Source organism: Panthera leo, chromosome B2 (assembly GCF_018350215.1).
Source record: "Panthera leo isolate Ple1 chromosome B2, P.leo_Ple1_pat1.1, whole genome shotgun sequence".
In the NCBI taxonomy this organism is placed as follows: domain Eukaryota; kingdom Metazoa; phylum Chordata; class Mammalia; order Carnivora; family Felidae; genus Panthera; species Panthera leo.
Window position 1 is genome coordinate 141442824 of NC_056683.1, and position 24255 is coordinate 141467078.

Sequence of the window (24255 nt, forward strand, 5' to 3'; positions counted from 1 at the left end):
ATAAATAATCAGGCTCTGTGTATGTTTACAGACCTACCCATACACTTAATATTGTACAATTATTTGGGCCTTATTTTTCAGTTACTGCTTATTTCTAGAATTGGCGGGCTTATTTGAGTGTGTGGCATGTAACCAGGCCAGGAACTAGAAAACACCGAGGCGCTTCAGCAATTTTTGGTCAAGATTGTAGGTCTACACTTGCACCTGCTTTGGACAAGTCTGGTTTGTTTGGTGAGATGTGATGCCAGTCACAGGGTGCCGTGAAATCATACAGTGGTGAAACTAGGTTCTTTGAGGGAGTTCTGTCCATCAGTTCTGTTACTTTGGAGACACGAAAACTGCATGGAATCCCTTCCCAACTTTCTTGCCTTGCTGGTACTCACAAGGCTCAAACAGAAGTCCTGATTTTCCAAAGATTTGATTTAGAAAGCGCTTCTAAAGGTTGTGTTCAATACAGAATATTATTATTAAAAAAAAAAAAAGAAATCTGGACACTGGGGCTTTAGGATTTGATATAATAGGAAGAAGAAAGAACCTGGGAGTCAGGACACCTGAGCTCTAGTCTGGGCTCTGCTGCAGGCTCCCTCTGCGATCTTGGCCTCGGCATTTGATCTCTTTGGGTCACAGTTTCCTCACCTGCTAAATGAGGGTGTAAAACTAGATAGTCACTGAAAGCTGTGATTCTTTGGCCAGAAATAGCTCATGCAGATGGATGGACGTAGGTAATCCCAAAGACCCGAGGAGAAATTATTAGAAATAAGTGGTTAGTAAGATAGCTGGATGCAAGACAGCACATATTTGCATACCAGCAATAAACACAAAATGAAAATCTAAAAAAAAATCTATCACAGTAGCATCAAAAATATATCTAGGAATAAATACAAGAAAATGTACAAAAAACTCTACATAAGAAGCTTTGATGTGGTGGTTCCTGGGTGTCTCAGTTGGTTAAGCATCCAACTTGATTTCAGCTCAGGTCATGATCTCACTGTGAGATTGAGCCCCATGTCGAGCTTGTGCTGACAGTGCAGAGCCTGCTTGGGATTCTGTCTCGCCCTGTCTCTCTGCCCGCTCCTGCTTGCATGCTCTCTCTCTCTCTCTCTCTCTCTCTCTCTCTCTCTCTCAAAATGAATAAAATTAAAAATAAAGCTATAAGGAGTGCCCGGATGACTCAGTCGGTTAAACATCTGACTCCTGGTTTGGCTTAACTCATGATCTCACAGTTAGTGAGATTGAGACCAACATCGGACTCTGTGCTGACAGCTTGGGATTTCTCTCTCCTCTCTCTCTCTGCCCCTTCCCAGCTCGCTCACTCTCTCTCTGGCTCTCTCTCAAAAAATAAGTAAGTAAACCTTAAAAAAAAAAAAAGCTGTGAAACATTTTTGAGAGAAATAAAAGAAAACCTAGCTAAGTGTTCCATGGAATTGGGGAACAGAAAAGATGCCACGGGTGGAAAATGAGAGCACTAAGAATAGCCTAGCCAAGGTACTCTTGAAAAAGCATGAAGTAGGAAGAGGGCTTTATTGGATATTAAGACCTGTTATAAAACTAAACTAACTTTAAAAGCATGGTATTGGCATAAGGCCAGACAAATAGATCAGTGGAACAGAATAGAAGGGACGCGATGTAAGGCAGAGATGGTACAAAGTCCAGTGGGGATAGGACAGTCTTTCCAGTGAATGGTGCTGGGTCACTTGGGTGGCTTCACTGGGGAAAAATGAAATTTGGTCCCTACCGCACAACAGTCTGCTATTGATTTTGTTAGGGTTGACATTGATGTTGTGATTATGTATTTTGAAAATGTGGTCTTCTGTATTAAAGTCCTATAATAGCCTTCTCTATATAAGGTATTTATAGGTGAGGGGCACCTGGGTGGCTCAGTTGGTTAAGCATCCAACTGCGGCTCAGGTCATGGTCTCAAAGTTCATGGATTCAAGCCCTGCATCAGGCTCTGTGTTGACAGCTCAGAGCCCAGAGTCTGCTTCTGCTTCTGTGTGTGTGTCTCTCTCTCAAAAATAAATAAACATTTAAAAAAAAAAAAAAAAGGTATTTATAGGTGAAATGATACCATATCTGGGACTTCCAGTAAAATCAAGGAAAAAAATGCAGAATGGAGGAGAATAGAAAAAACAAGATTGGCAAATGTTGATATTTGTTTTGCAGCTGAGTCTGAGAGGGGAACTGTTAGACTTTTCTGTGTACTTTTATATGTATTTGGAAGTTTCCATTGTATAAAGTTTTGAAAAAAATCATTTCCAGGTGGTTTGCAAGTCTAATGTGAAAGGCAACACATAAAGCTTCTAGAAGGTAACATAGGGGAATATCTTCATACCCCTAGCGGAGGGATGGATTTCTGAAATACGACACAAAAATGACTAATCACACAGGAAGAGGTTGATAAATTAGACTGCATTAAAATTAAGAACAGCTGTGTATCAAAAGAAGCCTTTAAAAGTGAAAAACAAGCTAAAGATATGAACATTTAGAACCAACTAAAGGGCTGCCTTTTAGAATATAGGAAAACACATACAAATCCGTAAGAAAGATAATCAGCCCAGTTGTAGGGTTGACTTGGTAACGTACTTCACAAAAGACAGTATCTCAGTCACCAAGGAATGTATGGGAAAGTACTTAATCTCATTAGTCATCACCGAAATGCAAATCAGAAGTACCGAGAACAGTACTACCCACTAGCCAGAAATGGCTGAACTAAACCTAGCGTCTTAGTGAGCTCAGTCACACCTGCTGGTGGGTGTGCAAATGGGTGAGACCAGTTGGGAAAGTCACCCAGCGTTACCTACTAGGGCGAACATTTTCTGCCCGCATCGGGGCACATGTACATGACATCTTGCTCAACCGCCACCCCCCTGCCCGCAGGGCCTCGGGTGGCCACCCCGTAGTAGAATGAACAAACTGGGGAGTGTTCAGGCAAGAATGGAACCAATGACCTGTGGCTCCACCAACAATGTGGCTGTAGCTCCTAAGCACAGGTTGAGCCAAAAAAGCCAGACACAAAGAATACAGGGTAGCGTGGTCTTCACCAGCTCGGAAACCCAGCCAACCTACCCATGAGGGACTTGTGTCTAGAGGGGATAACTTGAAAGAAAAGTGAGGAACTGGTAACTATAAAAGAGGATAGTGGTTACCTTTGTGGGGGAGGGCAGGGGTCAGGACTGGGAAGGGACACGAGGGGCCTTCTGGAATGCCATCTTGTTTCTCTTGGCCTTGGGGTAGGTTACACAGCTATTATCTTACACTTTGTGAGAATTGGTCACACTGTATATTATGGCTTTAGGTGCTTTTCTGTGTGTGTATGTGTGTGTGTGTTTGTGTGTGTGTGTGTGTGTGTGTGTGTGTGTATATAGATCTTTATAGATCTATCTTACAAAAAAAATTTTTTTTTTAAATAGCTCATAATATTGGTTTCTATCTTATATTTTAGAAAAGCTTTCACCTTTTTTAAGAAAACATTTAACCTAAAACTTTGAGGTACTTGGTCAGGAATATAGGGTGTGTTCGTGTTCACTGTTATATTGCTGTGCGTTGGGAAAGGATAGGGATTGAGTCCCCTCGCTCTGAAGGGACTTGGGCTCACAGGGACCGTTCTCATTGGCACGTGTTTCGTGTACAGAGATTACATCTGGGGTGTGCACACTCCCTCGGTGGAGAGGGCGATGGCATGGGAGCTGCTGTCGACAATTAGAAAGATAGTCAGTGAGCCAATCGCATTAGGGAGTTTTGAAAGACTGTGCTGTCCACGGTAATATTATAATGTTCTTATTTGCAGGAATGGAAAACTGGGAAGAGGAAGGCTGAGAAAGACGAGCTGGTAGGAGTTATGATCTTTTCCACCATGGAACCAGAGGCCCCTGACTTGGACTTACTAGAAATGTAAGAGAGATCAGCCTTTCCTTCCTCCCAAACCTGTGTCCACCTCCTGTGCTCACAGGCCGGGGAGGCTGTGGTTGGATGATGGGGAGCACATCACTTGTGCAGGGAAGCGTTGTCTTTCTAACCGTAGCATCAGATTAAAGTCTGTTTCCTTTTTACCTTGAAGTCCGTGATTTCACAATGGACATGGTGGTTTCTAGTTACCTCTAATAAAGCATGATAATTTCAACAATAGCCACATTATGGAAAGAGCATAAATGTCCATCCACTGAAGAATGGATAAAGAAGATGTGGTTTATATATACAATGGAATACTACTTGGCAATGAGAAAGAATGAAATCCTGACATTTGCAGCAACATGGATGGTATTATGCTCAGTGAAATAAGTCAGAGAAAGACAGATACCATGTTTTCATTCATATGTAGATCTTGAGAAACCTAACAGAAGACCATGGGAGAAGGGAAGGGGAAAAAAAAGAGTTCCAGAGAGGGAGGGAGGCAAACCATAAGAGACTCATAAATACAGAGAACAAACTGAGGGTGGATGGCGGGAGAGGGGAAAGCGGGTGGTGGGCATTGAGGAGGGCACCTGTTGGGATGAGCACTGGGTGTTGTATGGAAGCCAATTTGACAATAAATTGTATTAAAAATGAATAAAAGGGGCGCCTGGGTGGCTCAGTCGGTTAAGCGGCCGACTTCAGCTCAGGTCATGATCTCATGGTCCGTGAGTTCGAGCCCCGCGTCGGGCTCTGTGCTGACAGCTCAGAGCCTGGAGCCTGTTTCAGATTCTGTGTCTCCCTCTCTCTGACCCTCCCCTGTTCATGCTCTGTCTCTCTCTGTCTCAAAAATAAATAAACACTAAAAAAAAAAAAATTTAAAAATGAATAAAAATAAAAAATAGGTCTGATTAAAAATAATAATAATAAAGCATGATAAAACAAAGTGGCACAGAACCAGTGCATACCTACATGATATTCAACAAGGCAGAAATCTCTGAACATTGCCTCAAAGGAAGTAAATCTCTAACCTGCAGTTTTGTGCTGTTTTTTCATCTGTTGTTTCTAATTATGTAATTTTTTTTTTTTTTTATGAAGGCTTGGTCGAAAATCTGGAGTAGTTCCTTTTCTATTTAAAAACTAACTAGAAATCTTGGGGCTTTTTTTAAGAAGTTTTTTTTCTTATTATAAAATTCTTGCTTATGTGTTACCAAATGTGTAGACAAGGAAAAAAAAAAAAAAAAAAAAAAAACAATGTTACAACTGCCCAGAGAGAAAAATCAATGTTAATATGTGTTGACCTAGGTCTTCCAAAATCTCCTCTGTGCATATGTATCTAAGAGAAAAATTGTTTAAGCAAAAAAAGACCTCACACTATGCATTCTGTTTTATAAGCTTTTTTTTTTTTTTTTTTCATTTAGCATTATGTTGGGATGATTTTTTCAGGTTGGCATTTTTTATATCTTCAAAGAACTGAGTTGTTCGGTATCACTCAGATGGTTGTGTATCCAGGTCACTTTCTCCGATTCATTGAAGTACTTATTGGAATGAATGAATAAACTACCCGATGGTACCTCCACCAAATAAGATATTCACGAAACCATGATTTCATTTCCTTTAGAATGATTTTAGTTAAAATTCACAGGGAATTGAGGGGGAACAGAAGCAGAGTTAAAATTTAAATGGCAGATTTTTAGGTAATTTTTTTTAAGTTTGTTTATTCTGAGAGAGAGACAGACAGTACAAGTGGGGGTGGGTCAGAGAGAGAGAGAGAGAGAGAGAGAGAGAGAATCCCAAGTAGGCTCTGTGCTGTCAGCGCAGAGCCTGATGCAGAGCTCGGTCCCACAAGCCACGAGATCATGACCTGAGCCGAAAGCGAGCTGAAACCTGAGCCGAAATTGGACACTTACCCGACTGAGCCGCCCAAGTGCCCCTTCAAGCCTGAGTAAAGGGCGTTGCTACAGTGCCAGAAAACCACTGCCCGTGGTTATGTTTGGTGCAAGTCTCCCTGACCGTGTTGATTTTTCTCGTCTTGCACCTCACACTGACCATGTGGTGGCAAAGTCAAGGACATGCCGTCTTGTGTTTCGCCCCACAGAGAACAGAAGTGTGATGCCGTCGGTAAATTCACCAAAGCCATGGATGATGGTGTGAAGGAGCTACTGACCGTGGGCCAGGAGCACTGGAAACGGTGCACAGGACGTAAGTGCCATCCTCGCGGCCACTTCTGGGTTTGTAGGTGGCAGTGCGGGCCCCGTTTTGTGACCTTTACCACATTGGGGAACCGTCCCCTCAAACAGAAATGCACGTCATGCAGTAACGTCATACCCATGGCTCTCTGGGGACCCTCACTGGTCAGCCCTAATCAGGTGACGGAAAACGGACTCCAACAAATCCAGTTCAAGAACTCTCACAAAAATGTGTCCCCTTAACTGTTTCTAGTTATTTGGGGTTTATAATCTGTGAATAATGAATCCTTTCTTCGTGTTTAGAGAATGCTTGTTTTTAATGTCATGATTTTACGTTGTAATGTTTATCCATTTGGTAAGATTTGTTTATAGAAAGTTCTTCAACTTACAACGGGGTTCCATCCCAAAAAGCCCATCCTGAGTGGAAAACACCCTAAGGTGAAAATACATTCAGTACACTTACCCTCCCAAACTTCACAGCTTAGCCTGGCCCCCCCTGGCTCGGGACGCTTGCATCAGCCTGCAGCTGGGCAGAGACGTCTCACACAGGACCGAGACGGTTGAACGTCTCATACTGGACTCAAAGTGACAGAATGGCTGCACGGGTGCAGAATGCGTGCCCTGTGCCCGCTGTTTATCCCCGTGGTCGCCGGCTGCCCAGCATCACAGACAGGATCCTCCCATGTGTCCCCGGCCCAGGACAAGATCCAAATTCAGAATTCCAAGTACGGTTTCTGTTGAACGGATACCACTTTGACACCATCATAAAGTCAAAATATTGTTAAGTCAGGGACCACCTGTATGTGGCTGCAGACCTAATATTTAAGAGAAAGCAGGATGCTGGGTCAGACGAGGAGCAGGGTGAGGGCAGGTGCTCCGCCAGCCGCTGCCGTCTGCCTGCACTTCCACGTTCTCGAAGACTTCGTACCTCCCCCGGCCCCCTCCCCACACGGCCTTGGTTTCTGAACTGTCACCCTGCTGAACCTTTGTTGTCTTGCAGTCAAGTCCTTGCAGCTCTTGTCACATAGCCCAGGCTAGAAGCACTCAAGCGTCGGCTGTGGGGTCAACACCCCGCGGCTGCCCTCCCACCTCTAAGGCCCAGCAGGCTTCACAGACCCGGTCACCGCTGCAGAAGTGCTCACGTGGCTGTCCGTGGCCATAGACTCTCGGGAGCTTCCTCCTCTTTGCGTCCATCCCGCCCTTATTGCCACAAGGTCTCCAGAGCCCCAGAGAGAGAGAGCTGAGCTCTCATCATGATCGCTTGTGATGATCTCTGGAGAAAGAGGTGCCGTGAGTCCTAAGTCACCTAACCTAGTACTAAGGCTAGTAGGTCAGCCATGAGGCCAGTATCTAAGAATCTTCTGGCTTTCAGCTCATACACCCAATAAGAATACTGGTTGTATTCAGGGTTTGGGTGCGGGTGGGGTGGGGGGTTGATTGTGTGTTTTAATAAAATGGCTTCTACTTTGAATTACAAAAATAATACCCACTTTTAAACTGTGGTACTCAGCATAGGAAGGAGCTTAATTATCCATTTTGTAAAGTTTTTTAGCAGGTGGTATTTTTCTTTTAAATGAGGGGAAAAGAATAAAATTGGAAGTCAAAAACTAATTTTAATGAATAAGAAACTGAATGTGGGGTAACTTGTGAATGAATTATTAAGATACCACAGCAGAGTTAATAGCAATATTAAGATCTATTAAATCCAGACCCTAGCACAACAAAGTTCATAGCGGTGTTAAGATCTATTCAGTCCAAGCCCTTATTACATCAGGAATTGGCAAACTGTGGCCAGCGGGCCAAATCTGGCCTGGGGCCTATTTTTGTAAAAGTGGAACACGGCCATGCCCGCTTATATATGTACTGTCCGTGGCTCCTTTCCCATTACAGTGACAGAGTCAAGTACCTTCGACAGAAACCTGTGGCCCCACAGAGCCTGGAATATTTACCGTCTGGCCCTTTACAGGAAAAAAAGGCCCTGTTTATACCGAATGGCCCTCTGCCACTCACATAATACTTTATATCAACAAAACCACTTGTGTGCCAGCTGTTCGTGCCCGGGGGGCAGACGCTGGGAGTGGTAACAGTTGCTCCTTTGTCATGGCAAAGACATATGATGCTGTACCCTAAATATAGAAGTAAGCCCCACACGGCAATGTATACAAATGCAGCACTAGAAAAGAAAACCCGCTCAGGCCTTGGGTCACAGGGAGCTAACTCAGCACGGAAGGGGGAGTGACATTCACTCAAACAGTGATTTCATTTTAAAATAATTAATTTTAGCTGTAAGCTCTTTTGAGGCCATGATAATAAATCATTTAAATCATAGATTCTTTGAAAGATGTTCCCTGTTTTTTAGAAATATTTCAAGTGCAAATCCTCCAATCAAAATTTTAAGGATATCACAAAAATCTGGGTTTATGATTTCTTTTAAAGAGTTAAATCCCTTATGTCTAATATCTAGTCAAGTTCAGGTTCCATATGAGCCATAAGGCCAGATTTATGAAATAGAGGATATTGGTGTAAGGGTGCCCTTTTTGGTGGGGGGCGGGGGGAGGGAGAGTTGAAGCACTTGATTTGGGATTTAATTTAAGCATATCTTCTTTCTTCTTTTCTCTCAAAAGAGTGTCTTAAAATTCCTGATTTGTAAAGTAAGAAATGTAGCACATGCTTGGTATGGTAAAGCAGGTGTCTTTAACCCCACATATAGAGGCAAAAACTGAGTTACAAAAAGGTAAACAGTTTATTAAAATTAAGCCAGTATGGTTTGAATTCATGTCTCCTGATTATTGCAGCTTATAGACCATATTTCAGATTTCTCTGGACTAGATGTTTTTAAAGAAACATTTGAATCTTCCTTCTTCAAGATAGACCCTGCACTAAGCCTTCAAATGCAAGTAAAGCTTTCTTTTGAAAAGCACTTGGTGTGTTGAAAGGGATTACTTACAGATGCAGAGAAAATAGCCTAAGATAGACTCTGCTCAGAGTTTTCCAGAGTGACTGTAGAATTCTAGAATGTTAGCACTAGAAGGACCTCAGAGATCATTTCATTAATCATGTTATACAGATGAGCAAGCTAAAATCCCCCTCCCTGGTCCTGAGTCCTTCTGCCATATTTTTCTCCACACGTTGCTGCTTTCAGTTATCTATCTATCTATCTATCTATCTATTTATTTATTTACTTATTTATGCAAATAATCGTTCATACATACATAACAGTGAGGAAAGCAATGTATTTGGAATCACACGTGCCAAACCCAGCATTTGTCGGCCATGTGACCCTGGGCAAGTCCATTCACTTTATCTGAGCCTTATTTTTCTAACCCACAAAACCAAGATGTGGAGTCTCCACCCGGTAGATGGGTTGTCGTGGTGATCGGGTGGTGTACACGAAAGTCCTCTCTGTCAGCCAGACATCTTCCAAATGAGCTCCCAGTCGCTCCGAAGGATGCGGGCGGTGGTGACGGTGGTTAATAATAATAGCATCCGCCATTTACTGAACCATCCGTGAATAATGAATTTTATTTTTAAAAAATCCTTTGTTCAAAACAATTTTATTAAAGAATATAGACTATTTTGAATCATTTCAAATTTCTTTTATGATAAAAGTAATCACTCTTAGGAAATAGTCAAAGCCCATTTCAGTTTGCTCAGAGGACTGGTTAACCGTGCACTCCTTTTTCTCTTCCAGCATTACCCAAGGAGTATCAGAAGATAGGAAAGGCTCTGCAGAGCTTAGCAACAGTGTTTAGTTCCAGCGGTTATCAAGGTACGTCTGTGTCTATCTGTCTTGGGGCCATAAGTGTCTCGCAGACCAGCCACCCCTCCAGCCTCTTGTAGGCAGACAGAGGCTCCGCAGTGAAGGGCCCTTGTCACCGACACTTAAATTGGCTGGGCTGCTCCACTCAGGACTCCTGCAACCTCACTTCATTGCTTCTGAGAAGAGTGGAGGGTTGTTACACTATGTATTTTCTTGCTGGCCTTCTTCGCCTTTCTTTGTGCTCAGGCACAGCTCTTGCGCTCGAACGGGCAGCTGTGATACGTCAGCCTCCGCCCTGGCTCTCATCTCCCCGCCAAACTCAGAAGTCCAGTCTTCCTGTTACAAAGGCCAGAATTCACCAACGCGGTTTGGAGGGAAAATTTGACTAAGTAACAAATTCACGTTGCTTTCTGTCTCTCCGCAGCTTAGAATTATTTTCAACTTGTCCCACGTTGTAGATCTTACCTGTGGTTTTTCGAATTCATTGTACGTTTACATTGCCCACACTTGCGAGAACAAGCCAGCTATTTCCCCTTATGTTTTGGTTTGCTTTTGCTTAGTTTGCCCTGTGGAGCAGGTAGGGAGTCCAGGTATCTGTCAGGTGAGTGGCAGTTCTTAAATCTGAGTGTGTCCCATCACTTACAGAAATGATAGAATTGGTACTTCGGCCGAGTTCTGTATCCCAATTCCTAGGGAAGATAGGTCTTTGGATGTCAGTGTCTGAGTATCTTCAGGGACGAGAAATTAGTCTCTCACCAAAATGTATGGGGGCTGCTGTGTATGAATATTTCTTTTTGGCCTGGCTGAATTGTGTCTTATAATCCCAACTTTCAGATTGATGGGAGCGTTGAAGATTAGTTAATCGGGCCCCCTCTTTCAAGATGAGGAACGTAGGCCTGGAAAGATAAGCTTCTGGCCAGGGTGCCACGGGGTTGATGCAGAGGCCAAGTCTAGGACCACATCCACTGCTTGGTTGCCGGCAAGACCCTGAGACCACGCTCATCTTTGTGGTTCTGTAATGCGTTGATGGGATGAGAGCTTTTGTTCTGAAGTCACTGGACCCCGATCCCGCGCTCACATGTCAGAGCTCACCCGAGTCTGCGCCTTCCTTAAGCCTCACCTGAGGGCTGGGTGTCTTCCGGCCCCGCCCTCACTTCCCTCCGTCACCTCTTCCTGCACACAACCCGTGTGGGGGACCTGGCCCTGCATTTGGGGCTCCCCAGGCTCTAGTCCCTCACAGCGCACATGCAGCGCCTCCCGTCCCCCCGGGGCTCCTCTGCCTGTGGAGGGCTCCCTCTTCCACCTGCGTGGCAGGCTCAGCCCTTTCTGATTTTAGTTCATTTGGATTTCTTCATTCCTACAGTGCTTCAGTGACTCGAAGGGAAAGTATGGCTTTTGAGTTTATGTGATATTATTACGTTGAGAGCAGCAGTCTTACAGGTGTCCCCATCCAAGCTAGAATGGAACCGCTCCAAGATTAGATTTTTAAGCCCAACGATGATCCTTCCAATAGCTTCCAAGTTTGTATCATACGTGGACCCATATTTGAGGTCTTTCGTCCCTTGAAGTCACGTATAAAACTTAAAAATCATTCAGAGCTAGATCACAGAATGTGTAAACAGCAGTTCACTCACTGGTTCTCCTGGTCGATGCTGGGAAAGACACATCACTCCTCTTCACTAAATGTGATATTTATAGAGGGTGCAGATAATTTGAACCAAAAGTCTTGAAAAGGGGGAAACAGAAGACTTTCGGTAATCTGAGAAATGGTTCCTAAAGATCTTCTTTGGTAACTTTATAAAATCTTCCCATATATTTCTCGTTCTGTATGTACATTTTAGTGGAGTCTGTGTACCTTCAAAATGACCAGCTTCTCTCCAGCGTTTTGTCTTCTGTAATTTCAGCCTGAAGCGACCTAGAAGAAAGGAGGGATAGAGAGGGCTGCAGGGGGGCAGTAGAGTGAGGCCCCGACAATATCAGGACATCCTAGAGGGGAGGAGACAGTAAGAGATGACCTTCTCCACGGCGCCCACCTGTGTATTCCCTTCCGAACCACAAACCACACTCAGAGAAGCACTGTTTGCTTTCTCCATGTTTCTGTGCTTAACACTATCCTCAATGCATTATCAAATACTCCGGTTGCAAGTGGCACTTTGCCAACTATTAAAAGTACTCAATGTAATACGCTTTGTGTTGAATATCATTCACCTTACTAAAGATCTTGTTTTTAAGGAACTTTTCAAGACTGGCCTCTGACCTTTCAAGGCAAATGAAGGTCAGCAGAGTTGAGTTCTGTGTCTCATCACGTGTTCCTTTGCCCACACGTGCTGGCTTCTTGGGGCAGCGCTGCACTCTTTGATCTTGAAGTAATTCAGATGATTCCAGTTCCTGAGAACATCTTGGATTATGTTAACTATAACTTTCCACACTCCCTTTAAGAATACATGAACTAATTACTGGAACAACACAGAGACCGTTAGCATGGCCTTTGCACAGATCTATGAGGCGCTTCATATCCTTATGGATTATCATGGAAAAACAACTGATAAAAATATTTAAATGGTTATCTTTGGGGGAGAAGAGGAACGGGTACAGAAGCTAGACCTCTAGACCTCTAGCTTTATCTTGTTTCGTAGATTCGACTTTGGAACGATGTGAATGTTTTACATTTATTTTTATATTTGTTGTTTTACTTTTATTATTAGAAAACAAATTTAAATGAAAATGTAAAAAAAAAAAAAAAAATTCCTAAAAAGCAAAAGCAAAATGAATCATTGGATGCATCAAGAGGAGGGCATAACCATGTAGAGAATTACTTCAGATCACCTTAAAACAACGAATTTTGATTATATGTCCCTAGTAGCAGGTGTCTTAAAGCCAAAAAAGACTTCAAAAATCTCGTTTTTCAGTAATCATGTAGTTAGCATAAAATGTTGGTATTGTTTTTCTAAAGCTTCTAAAACTATTTTACGTACTGTGGGGGAAAGCAAATACGTAATTCTTTTACTGTTGTTAGAAACCAAGTTTTAAAAGAGAGAAACATAAAGATCAAAAGTTTTAAAACCCATTATGAAAAATCCTGTAGTCCTAAATTTGAATTGGAAATGTCAATATGAGTTCATTACGATTTCCCTGTTTTTAAAAAAATGCAGCTTGCCTCACGCTGCACGTTGAAAAGGCCCCGAAATATCCAATCCAGGAGTGAGAAGCGCCTCTAGCGCCACCCACAGGGGGATTTCTGAACACTGCTCTCCACCCACATGAACCAGAGCTCCCAGCAGAAAGAACTCAGATGCCAGTTTGAAGAGCCTTCCGCTGGCCTGTAAAGAGAAAATTTGAGCATTAGTGCAAGTAATACTTTCTGTGAAGTGAAGCTTATCGAGTACGTTTAAATCCAGATTTCAGTGCTTTTTTAAAAAGTTGATCTCCGTTACCTTTAGGGGACTGGTTAGGGAATCAACTCATTATTCTGAAAATGGTAAAGAGAAGGAAGCATTTAATGTGCTTTTTCTCGTCCAGTACCTCACGGTAAGCAGATAGCTGATAAAGGAAGGTTCCTTTTTATAGAAGTGCTTCAGATCGAGAAAGAGTAATCGAAGCGGAAAAGCAACAGTTTACAAACCTTTCCTCAAATAAAAGACCGAGACTGTACAGGGAACCGAGGACTGTGTTATCCCCACAGAGACAGTCAGCAGAACCCAGCCTGTAGGTAGCAAGACAAGTACCCGGTTTCTTCAACACCCGAAAAAGAAATTTGCAAGAAAACAAAAAGGAGGGAGGAGAAAGAGCCTATAGACAGAAGAAACACTTAGGCTCTCGGCCACCTGGATGTTCTTTGCTTCCTGAAAGCAGCCACCTTGATTTCGGACATCAGGGAGCTGCACACCGCCTGGATAATTTATGTCAGGAACAGTTTGTCTTTTCTGCAGTGTGGTGTTGGTATCGTCCTTGCTTTTTGAAGAGTCCTTATCTTTTAGGTAAAAATTATGAGTGAACTGTTATATGGCCAGCGAAAGAGGGAGGTAAGGAGTGGATGGTACAGGTGAAAAAACACTGGCCATGAGCTGTTCATTGGGAAGCCAGGTGACGGGTAGATAGCAACTCATTACACTATCCTCTGGTTTTGAAACGTTTAGGATTTTCTAGAATAAAATTTTTAAAATAAATGAAGTGAAAATACAACTTATGACCACTGATGTCGCATAATGATTTTCAGGCGAAACGGATCTCAATGCTGCAATAACAGAAGCAGGAAAGACTTACGAAGAAATTGCCGGTCTTGTGGCAGAACAGGTATCCACTGAGACGTGCGATTCCAGTAAAGATTTCATGCTGTCGAATCCACATATTTAATCTAACCTATTTTAAAACAAACTTCGCAAATAGATATCCTTCTCTTTTCTATCCCTGTGTATCTTTGTTAATGGTATTTGGTAGTAGTTTTTCTTCGGTTAAGCAAAAGTGCTAGATGAAGGTATCTTCAGGAAATCTAAAGGAGAGTTCCAGAGAGGGAAGGAGGCAAACCATTAGAGACTCTTAAATACAGAGAACAAACTGAGGATTGATGGGGGGTGGGGGGGAGGGGAAAGTGGGTGATGGGCATTAAGGAAGGCACCTGTTGGGATGAGCACTGGGTGTTGTATGGAAACCAATTTGACAATAAATTATATAAATAAATAAAAAGAAAACTAAAGGAATACTTTCCGGTGTCGATGGCTCGGATCCATCCTTCACCAACAGGCGGTTGGAACATTGTAGCAAGAACACTGTTCAAGTCACTGTTTGGACCCTTAGTCTGTCTGAGCCTTGCTTCACTCAGCTGGTAAATGGTGACGGGAGAGCCTGCCTCGTAAGGATCTCAGCAGTCAGCAGCTCACGAGGAGAACATACCTGCTGTGGCCCCTGGGAAAGGCAGGTCTTTGTAACAGCCACGTGGCTTTTATTGGGGTCTTCAGTGGCCCAACTTCAGTTCTTTTGTATAGACAACAGATCATAAATTCCCTAATGGGGAATAACCATGTATGTTGTTTCAAATCCCTAAATTAAAAAAAAAAGTTTTTAGGTCAGTTCTTGAGATATATCCTTGTGCACGCACATTCATGTTGGTCATTGACTACGTCTGCTTGTTATAAAGAGATTAATTTTTAGAACTGTGCATAACATAACTATTAAAAATTATAATTCAAAAAAATTGAAAAATTTTAGGTTGCCACTTAAGGTGATTGCCAGATTTTTAATTATATTTTACATTCTCTGCTAAAATTGAAATATTGATTACATCTTATTTGCTCATATATAAACAGACAGTATTAACTAGCTTTTTTCCCCCATAATGTTATATTTTGAGCCACCTCAAAGTAGCTGATTTTACCAACCAACCTAAAAATTATCTGATGTTCTATCATTTTCTCTTCAATCTACAACTGAGAGTGTAATAGCCTTGGAGGGTTGTTTTCTTACAGGAAAACTAGGCTGAATGCATAGCCCTTGACCATAGTAACTACTACCTGGGGGCTTGGCCAATACAGCCCTCAGGTATGGCTGTTTTCTTGTCCTCCGTTGCCTGGATTTCTCTGCCAGTAATAACCAAATCTGTGTCTTGTTACAGCCAAAGAAGGATCTCCATTTCCTCATGGAATGCAATCATGAATATAAAGGTTTCCTTGGCTGCTTCCCTGATATTATTGGCGCCCATAAGGTAATTTGATCGCAGAAGATGACACGGGTGAATCTGGCTGCCACTCACGGCCACCTGCGCGGTCCCCGTCTGTCAGCACAGCCCTGAGTCAGGAGGGGCTTTCCGAAATAAGCTGGAAACTGCTCGGTCTGTTTAAATAGTGAGGTCCCCGTAACACGTTTAGATCATGGGGAGTTTCTAGTTTTTTGGATTCTATAAAAAATAATTTTGAGGAAACAAAAATATGAAAAATGCTCCTTCATGCACATGCTTAGGTCAAGTATCAAACAAAATAATCCTGCTGTCTGAAGTTGAAGACAATGTTAGGAATACCGCTTTCCCTTTGTGAGACCCCTGTAAGCTGCTTGGGCAAGTCCTCTGAGATCCTTCCCTATTGATATGAAATAAGATGTTCTGTCCCTGGGCCTGATGAAGGGCTTCCTGACTAAAACTTCAATGGTCAACGTCAATTTTATATTTTTAGGGTAATAAGAAGGAAACTGTGTAGTTCCCATCGTAAAGGTATTTTTAAACTGAACTTAGAAATGTTTTAGGGTGTCCTCACATTTTGATTCTGGTTAATTTTTCTCTGTTTCAAATTCTGTGTTATTTCAGAATGTGGACTTATTTTATCCACTCTAGTACTTCTCTAGGGTATTGTGATGTACTTGGGTTTGTTAGGAGAATCTCCACAGAGGGCTGGTCTGTGACCCTAACAGTCCTGGCACGAGGCCCCGTTAGCCTTTGACTTTGATAACGGAAGTGTCAGGAGGGGGTGGCGTAGGTAAACAGGAAGCTTTGTGCAACTTCAGATCTTTCCATACAAAACTCAGAACATTCTCTTTACAACCCACCCGTCGCCGGACACTTCGGTGTTGCCACATCTTGGCTGTTGTGGGTAACGCTGCAGTGATCCCGACGGTACAGTTATCGCTCTGAGACCATGTTTTCATTTTCTTCAGATACGCGCCCAGAAGTAGAATTGCTGGGAGAGTAGACCTTAAAAATGCTCATCATAAGGGGGCGGGAAAAAAAAAGCTTGTGACCGCGTGAGGTGAGGGATGTTAATAGCACCGTGGTAATCGTTTTGCAATATATACGTACGTCAGCTCCTACAATGTTGTGTGTCAATTATAAATAAAACTGAGAGGAAATTAAAATAAAAATCTCAAAAAAACAAAAAAACAAAAAAAACACCCCAGCTCAGAAGGGTTAGCTTGTTGTAGGGATTTGTGCCAGCACTTAAGAGTTTTGGGCATGGAGCCTGATGTATGCGCGAGTGTGAAGTTTTTCCTTCCAGACAGCTCTAATGAGCTCTCTGATGGTCCTGGAGTGGGAAACATTTGGCAGCTTTCACAGCTACCTCCATGTGAGTATTAATCTGAAATCGGTACAGCGCTCCTCGCAGAAACCAGAGTAAAGCTGGTGACCCGCCGCTCCAGGACAGAAGAGGGGGAGAGGCCCCGGGCGCATGCGCTCATCCGTGTCCCTGATCAAACGACTTTGCAAACTGCTAATGCCTCTTTCCCTCTTCCATACCACTCTTGTCCTGGCCCTGACTCTGGCTCACAAGTACTACAGAAATAAGAGCGCTGTTCGGTTTTCTATTCTGTCTTGGCGTTAAACAGTCCCATTTTAGCTTAGTTCTGTATTTCAAGAACAGCAACCTTTTTGCTTCCAAGCGACTTACGGGAAGTTACAGTTAGGTGCTTTCCTGTGTTCTTATTTTGTGGGGACATTTTTTTCTTGTTGAGTAGCCAGTCAGGTAGAGAATATGTTGGCACTGTTCTATTTTAGATTAATGGCTAATCCTTTTAGCTCTGTTTTATTCATACTCTTGCATTTGTATTTCACAGGCAGCGATAGAAAAAGTGAAAGAAAGTGACAAACTGGTGGCAACTAGTAAGATCACCCCACAGGACAAACAGAACATGGTGAAGCGAGTTGGTACCATGTCTTACGCGTTGCAAGGTAAGAGAGAGGTTCGTGCACAGCTAGCGGAGATTTTCACCCCCCACCCCCACCCCCACCCCCCAGCAAATCTGCTGTTCTTGCTGGAGAGAAATCCAAACGTGAACCACAGCTAGTAGGTACCTAAGAGCTGATTTAAAGTATTCTCATAAGCCCGTTGTTTGCAGGATCCCAGTGTTAATGAAGATTTGTAATATTTATTTATTCTTTTGCACATTTCCGTGACATAACTATGGATGACAACCTGATCAAACCTGTACATTTTTATTATCTCTTAGAGACAGTGAAAATTACTTTTATAACCCTTAATATTAGCTCCTTTCGTAACACTGTGTGAGATTCCCAAATTCAGCTTTCAGCACTTTGTAACCTCTGTCCCCCGGGACGCTAGAATGTAAAGGGAGATTGGACATAGCGTTTTCAGCAAAGTTCGTCTGTTAATAAAAAGAAGATATTAGTTAATTTTTATAGATTTGAGTGCTTTCCAGCAGAGAGGAGCCGTGAACGGATTTTTCCTGTTTTGATGGACGGGTAGAACAGGGGTAAGCAAAGGAGAAAGGGGAAGGATGTTCTAGTTGGAACAAAAGCTAAGCAAAGGAGAAAGGGGAAGGATGTTCTAGTTGGAACAAAAGCGCACAAAAGAATGGGACAAGATTCTCTCCTCTTGGCCTCCGGGCAGAAAGTATACCTGCAGGTTGTTGGGGAGTAAGTGTGGTGATTGTGCAGGGCCTGGAGAGCCAGGCCGAAGAGCCTAGACTTGACATGGGCGTTAGGAAGCCACTAGAGGTTTGATGTTGGGGGCCAAGGGGGTCCGCTGCTCCGGGAGAGGGTGGGAGACACTGAAGGGGGCAGACGTCAGGAAGCCCACAGAGAAGACCACTGCTTCTGCAGTCTGAGAGTTTGAGGGGCTGAAAAAGACGTGGTGCTCAGAGAAGAGAAGGGCCCATTTACAGACTTTGCCAGGAAACACCCCTCGGGGCTAGGGAACTAGTGGGACAAAGAGAAGAATGTCTGGAAGATATCCAGAACTAGGGCAACTAGAGGCAGAAATGGGAAAGCCTGAGTGAAGATTTGGCTTTTGAAGGGTTTGCAATGGGAAATTTGTTTTGAACTTGTGTTTGAAGTTACCCAGATAGATCAACGAGAAGCTTCGCATGACTCCAGCTAACACGAAACTCAGAACAATTCCCTTTTTGTAGGAATTGGTGCCAGCAGCTGGCTTTCTGGGCACAGAGAACAAGGGGACATGCAAGGTGGAGGTGTGAGAAGTCCCCTCCAGAGTTGGTGATGGGGTGGGGGTGGCGCCGAGGGACCAATTTCAACAAGGGAGTCATTTGTGAATCGATGGATTCAGCAAAGATAAAGAACGGGCGTCAAGTCCTCTCGCCTGGTAAGACGCCGAGTTCCGAGAGCCCTGGTGCTCAGGGCAGCGAAGCTCCGTTACAGAAGAGGGTTTCTCTGTGTCTCATCCGTCTGCACAGCTGTTCCAGGGCGCCCCAAGAAACCTGCCCAGGCAGTGGCCGCGCGAGGGGGAACAGGGCAGGACCCACGAGGCGCCTTGCTAGGTCCTCCATAACGTGATGCTCTCAGCTGCACTGTTGTCCACAGAGAACAACCACCACGTCAGCCTTCTGCTCGATCGGTTCTGTCGGGACAGTAGTCCACGCGTGCGTGACCGTGTCAGGCTTCTTAGTATCTAACACGTAAACCCACAAAACTCATCTCTCTGCCGGAAAGTATTGTTTGCCATCAACTGCTCAGATTTTCTAGCCTCTGTATAAAGCGATTTGTCAAGAACGGCCCCTGCCCTGAAGCCAAGCAGATTAAATCCCGTTGATGACGGATCACAACCCAGCAGAGAAACTAGGTGTTGTCTGTTGAAGGTCAGGCGTACTGATTGATGTCTTGGGTTTGGTTGTAGCTGAGATGAATCACTTCCATAGCAACCGGATCTATGACTACAACAGCGTCATCCGCCTGTACCTGGAACAGCAAGTGCAGTTCTACGAAACAGTAAGTTGGCCGCCGGCCCCAGGCCCTTTGCATGCGCGCGCGCACACACACACACACACACACACACACACACACACACACACACACACACATACACACACACACACACACACACAGGATTTGTGGTCACTTAACTTTGACCCTACAGAGTTAACCTGTTTGTATTTTTTAATCCTAAGTATTAAACCAAAGGAGGTTAATTATTGGGTGTGTTTTTTAAAACCCTTTTAATTATATCTGCCTTTTCCTTTTCGAATGATACAGCATTAGAAAAGGTTTCTCTTCAGGAACAAGGAGTACTGGAGGCTGGTTGTGAGGCCCCCATAAGTCCTTTTGGGAGGTTCCCCACCCCCGCAGCTTCTCTGTGCCTAGGGAACAGGGAAGGGGAAGGGGCACCACAGGCGGCCTGTGGGAATGACGTCTCCCTGTGCACCGAAGGAACTTCAGAAAGAAAACAAGCGAGAGAAAGAAGCCCCAAATGTTTTCATTTAGGAAACCGCAACAGAAATGTAAACTCTTATACTCTGCATAGTAATTTTATCGTTGGCCAGGGTGTCCAGTCAGTAAAGAACCTGGCGTGTAAGTGGAAACTCAGACGTCGCAAGACGAGTCCTGTCACTGCGTGATTGACTGTGTGTGTTGGCTGCCCGTTTCTTACTCAGTTTTCCACTGTTTGCTTGGTATTATCTCATGTATGTTCAGGATGGTGGTAGGCAGGCCCCAAACTCCCGTCCACGCACGTGTCCTCTCTGGGCGAGACAGCGCCGAAAATGTCTGTCTCCAACAGACTCTTGAAAGGAAGCTGTGATCGGTGTGCTGTCCGCGTGTTGCGAATTGCGTGTCAGAAGCGGCTGGTTTTGGCGCTGAGTCTCTAGAAAGAATTCCCTTCCGCCTTCGTATCCTCTGCAGCGTGGTTCCTGGGCTCTCCGGCTGCACGCTCCGTGTTAACCGGTGCCGCTGTAGGGTTGCTTCTCATCATGTGTTGGAATCGCAGATTGCATTTGTTCTACGTGAGAAAAGAAGTGAAGGCGAATTGCTGAAATTCTGATAATGTTGATTTGTTCAGTAATCTGAAGCCCAAGTGAGGTGTAATCATCAATGACCTTGTGACTCAAAGTAGAAACCCGTGCATTCAATCACCGTCCTTGTTAGATGCAACAAGTTTTATGAGAAAGTAACCCTTAAGTTGTAAAACGCGCATATTTGTTCACGGAGCAAACGTTTATTGAGTACCTATTATACACCAAGCACGTATCCCAGATACTTAGGCTCCAAGAATGGCGAAGACATCTGTGTCCTCAAGGACCGGGTGGTCTCCTTGGGGGCAGGGTAGACACATGATCTCCTCCGCAATACGGCACTGGCCGTAACGGTGCACCTGTGTGCTGTCTCCACGTTGGCGGCCCAGCAGCAGGCGGGATCAGAGAGGCGTGCTCAGCATCGGGGCCTCAGGAGTCCGTGGTGTCCAGCAAGGCAGGGGGATCTGGGCGAGCCTGAAACCCTCTCTCTCTGCCTCACTGGAGGCAGAAGTGAGTAGCCTGGCAGTGTGGCTCCCCAGGGAGGAAGGGGCCGTGCTGGGAAGGAGCGGCACCCTCTGGGCTCTCAGGGGGTCTCTCTGGCTGCCTGGTGCTGGAAGAGACTAGAAGCATAGCCCAGCTAAAGTATTTGTTTTCAAAAAATGTTTTTAATGTTTATTTTTGAGAGAGAGAGAGACACAGAGTGTGAGTGGGGGAGGGGCAGAGAGCGAGGGAGACACAGAATCCGAAGCAGGCTCCAGGCTCCGAGCTGTCAGCACAGAGCCCGACGCGGGGCTCGAACCCACAAGCCATGATGAGATCATGACCTGAGCCGAAGTTGGACACTCAACCGACTGAGCCGCCCAGGTGCCCCTCAGCTGGAGTATTTGTCATGTTTTACTCATAAGAGATGGAAATAGTAGAATACTATGAATTCGTAACAGGAGTGATCTCTCAGGGTTGTTTCGTTTTTCACCAGATTGCAGAGAAGCTGAGGCAGGCCCTCGGCCGCTTCCCGGTGATGTAGGACAGAACGGCACACGAAGCGAACTCCCAAGTGTTCTTCTGACCTGGGGCAACGCGATGTGATGTTTTTCCCCTGTCATCAAAATCAAAAAGGAAGGAAAGAAAACCAAAAAGAAATAGAGTGGCAAAAAACTGCATCTACTTTATTAACCAACTGAAATGCACCGGTTACTTAGGGATAGTCTTGTTTTGTTCATTTCCACATCCGTTATTAAAACGATGGAAATCGTCTCTATTTTTGGAAAGTACTTAAAGTTATCAGAATTTTGAACAGAAAATTAGGGGTTTCCCCCACCGATATTTTACATAAAAATGTAATTTTTACGTCACCCACGATCTTCTGGTTCTTACCCAATGTCAGGTAATTACTAATTGCTTTCTTAAAAATATGAAGTATGCCAGAATAAAAAATATATATGTTTGTATATTTTTATAACTCTTTTCAGTCCTTTGGGGTTCCTGTCTATTTAGGAAAACCTACATGCCTTTCACTGACATATTTATGACTCGGGCGCTCATGTCTTCGGGAGAGAGGAAGCAAAGAGGGGCTCCTGGGGCGGCCGGCCCCCTCGCGTACGGCTCGGTGGTGGCCCGTGGTCCCATCAGAGCACGCGCCTGGGCAGAAACTGAGGATCAGATTGACGTGCACCCACTTCCCTCAGGACCATTTCGAGTGTCCCCTCCTTGGGGAGGGCTCGCTCTCCTGGCGCTCCCTTCCTCAGCTTGGTTAGGGCACGGTTCTTGCCAGAAAGACTATGTTGAGAAAGTTGGGGATGTTTCTAAAATCATCTGACCCGGCTCCTCTGCTCCCAGTGGTGGAGCCGCCCTGCGGACTCCCGTGCTCGGGAGCGAGTGCTCGGGCGGGGGGTGGGGGGGAACACACCTTCTCCCCCAGAACTTTCGCCTCGAATCTGAGCCGACGGTGGCTCAGTCCGGCCGCATGAGAAACGTGTGAGAGCGTGATTTGCCACTTGATTTGGATGGCAGACTAGCGGGCCAAGGGTATTCTCTGGAAAAAATGAAAACACAGCTTAGTAGACCTCTCCGTCCGCACCACATCGAAAAGTCTGGGGACCCATAAGGGTGACAACCTGAACAATACACAGTAACCCCCCGGAGCTTTTATGTTTAAGGAGTACAGCGTGAAAGTCTCCCTGACTGCATCCCTAAACTTCAGACAGAATTTTTCTGATCACTAGGACTCCAGTTAATGGCATAAAGCAAAACATAATCTTTCTCGACTGTCAGCTTTAAATCTGAACACTCACAGACACTATGTTCCTCCTGCAGACGAGCATGTCTGTCCTCCACAGTTGCCTTACTGCGTTATCTCCACTGCTTTCGTTCTCCTGACCTGATGATCCTAGTATAGAAAATGAAAGTTTTGGGCCAGCACAAATGAAATGAAACCAAAAAATAAGTAGAAGAGGAGATCAAATGAACATGAATATGAGAATTTCTTGTTCCTTAATATCACGGGTTTTGTTAATGTTTTATAAGTAATTTTCCCTATTTGATTTTTCTTTTATAAAATCTCATAGAACAATGTTTATGATACAGCCATTTAATATATGTACAAATTGTAAAGAATATGTATAAATGTTTTACACAAATGTAAGAGCATGTAGAAGCCAACATATAAATAAATTGTTGAAAACTGTACAGTAAATTCTGAAAGCACATTTTCAAAACACTTTGGTGTTTGTGTGATTTTTTTTTTTTTTTTTTTGATAATTGCTTCTTGCTTCCAGCTGCTGAAAATAGTCCAGGGAATGAATTTGTCCCCAAAACTTAATTCTCCCAATAGGAAGTGATCATTTAATTCTTTAAGTCAGAGTTATCAGTCCTAGAAGCATGTCCTAATCACCAGAGAGCTGTAAGAAACAGACACTGATGCCCAGTGTATCTGGGTTCTGCAGAGAAACCGCCTACAGAGCGTGTGTGTGTGAGTTCCCTAAGCGATGTTTGCGCTTTGTGATATCTTATAACTTAATTCTGTGGTATGGAAATCTTATGTTACATGATAAGGAATAAGAGGAAAGAAATCAGGTACTTGCTTTGCGCATACACAGGTATTCACACAAAAGAAAGAGAAAAGATGACCATTGAAATCCTTTTATCGGGCACCCAGCAGTGGCAGGGTTAGGGTCAGCCTCGGTGAGTGACGTCTGTTGCTGAGCCCATGCATGACCTCCATCCCTGCCACCATGGGCAGCCTCCCACCACTGGGTTCATGAGCCCACTGGGACAGAACGGAGCGGCTGGAGAGGGAGGCTGACTGGTGTCCACAGAATGGATCGTCCTATCCGCTTGATTATTAAAATCCTCTTCTGCTGAAGCCACCCTATGGTGGGCATTTATAGGACACAAATATCTTCACTTTTTGGAAGAGAGGACCATCCACATTCCTCTTCCCCAAATTTCTTGTCACCAGTTTTTCCGAATCTGACCATCCAGCCAAACCGTTGGCCCCAGCCCAAGAATTGATACCTAATTGCACATCGGGCCATTTCTCCTTCCGAGCAAAGTGAACGGCCAGGTGTCCTGCTCAGAGTTCCGCCACTGGGAGGATCGCCCTTCACCGTGTCCTTTAGGGATGTCCCCGGGAGGGTCCATAGTGCTGCCGCTGTCTGCGTTCGGGCGGTGTCTGTACGTCGGGCAGAACCTTCTGTCCCCCAGGCCTGAGCCTTCTCGTCCCCGGCAGCTGATCTTGGA

General features: G+C 44.3%; 1 protein-coding gene across 9 annotated transcripts in view; it reads left to right on the top strand.

Annotated features, from left to right (window-relative positions):
* Positions 1 to 23233, top strand: part of LOC122220530 (palmitoyltransferase ZDHHC14) — a 533561-nt gene extending 510328 nt beyond the window's left edge. For all 9 annotated transcript variants that reach the window (XM_042940151.1, XM_042940152.1, XM_042940155.1 and 6 more), the window contains 8 exons: positions 3788 to 3891; positions 5987 to 6090; positions 9769 to 9846; positions 14054 to 14130; positions 15446 to 15535; positions 17371 to 17485; positions 19407 to 19498; positions 21494 to 23233. In XM_042940151.1, coding sequence (XP_042796085.1) covers positions 3788 to 3891; positions 5987 to 6090; positions 9769 to 9846; positions 14054 to 14130; positions 15446 to 15535; positions 17371 to 17485; positions 19407 to 19498; positions 21494 to 21541 — 708 coding nt within the window. In that variant the 3' untranslated portion in view covers positions 21542 to 23233. The remainder of the gene's footprint in view (positions 1 to 3787; positions 3892 to 5986; positions 6091 to 9768; positions 9847 to 14053; positions 14131 to 15445; positions 15536 to 17370; positions 17486 to 19406; positions 19499 to 21493) is intronic.
* The last annotated feature ends 1022 nt before the right edge of the window (positions 23234 to 24255 follow it).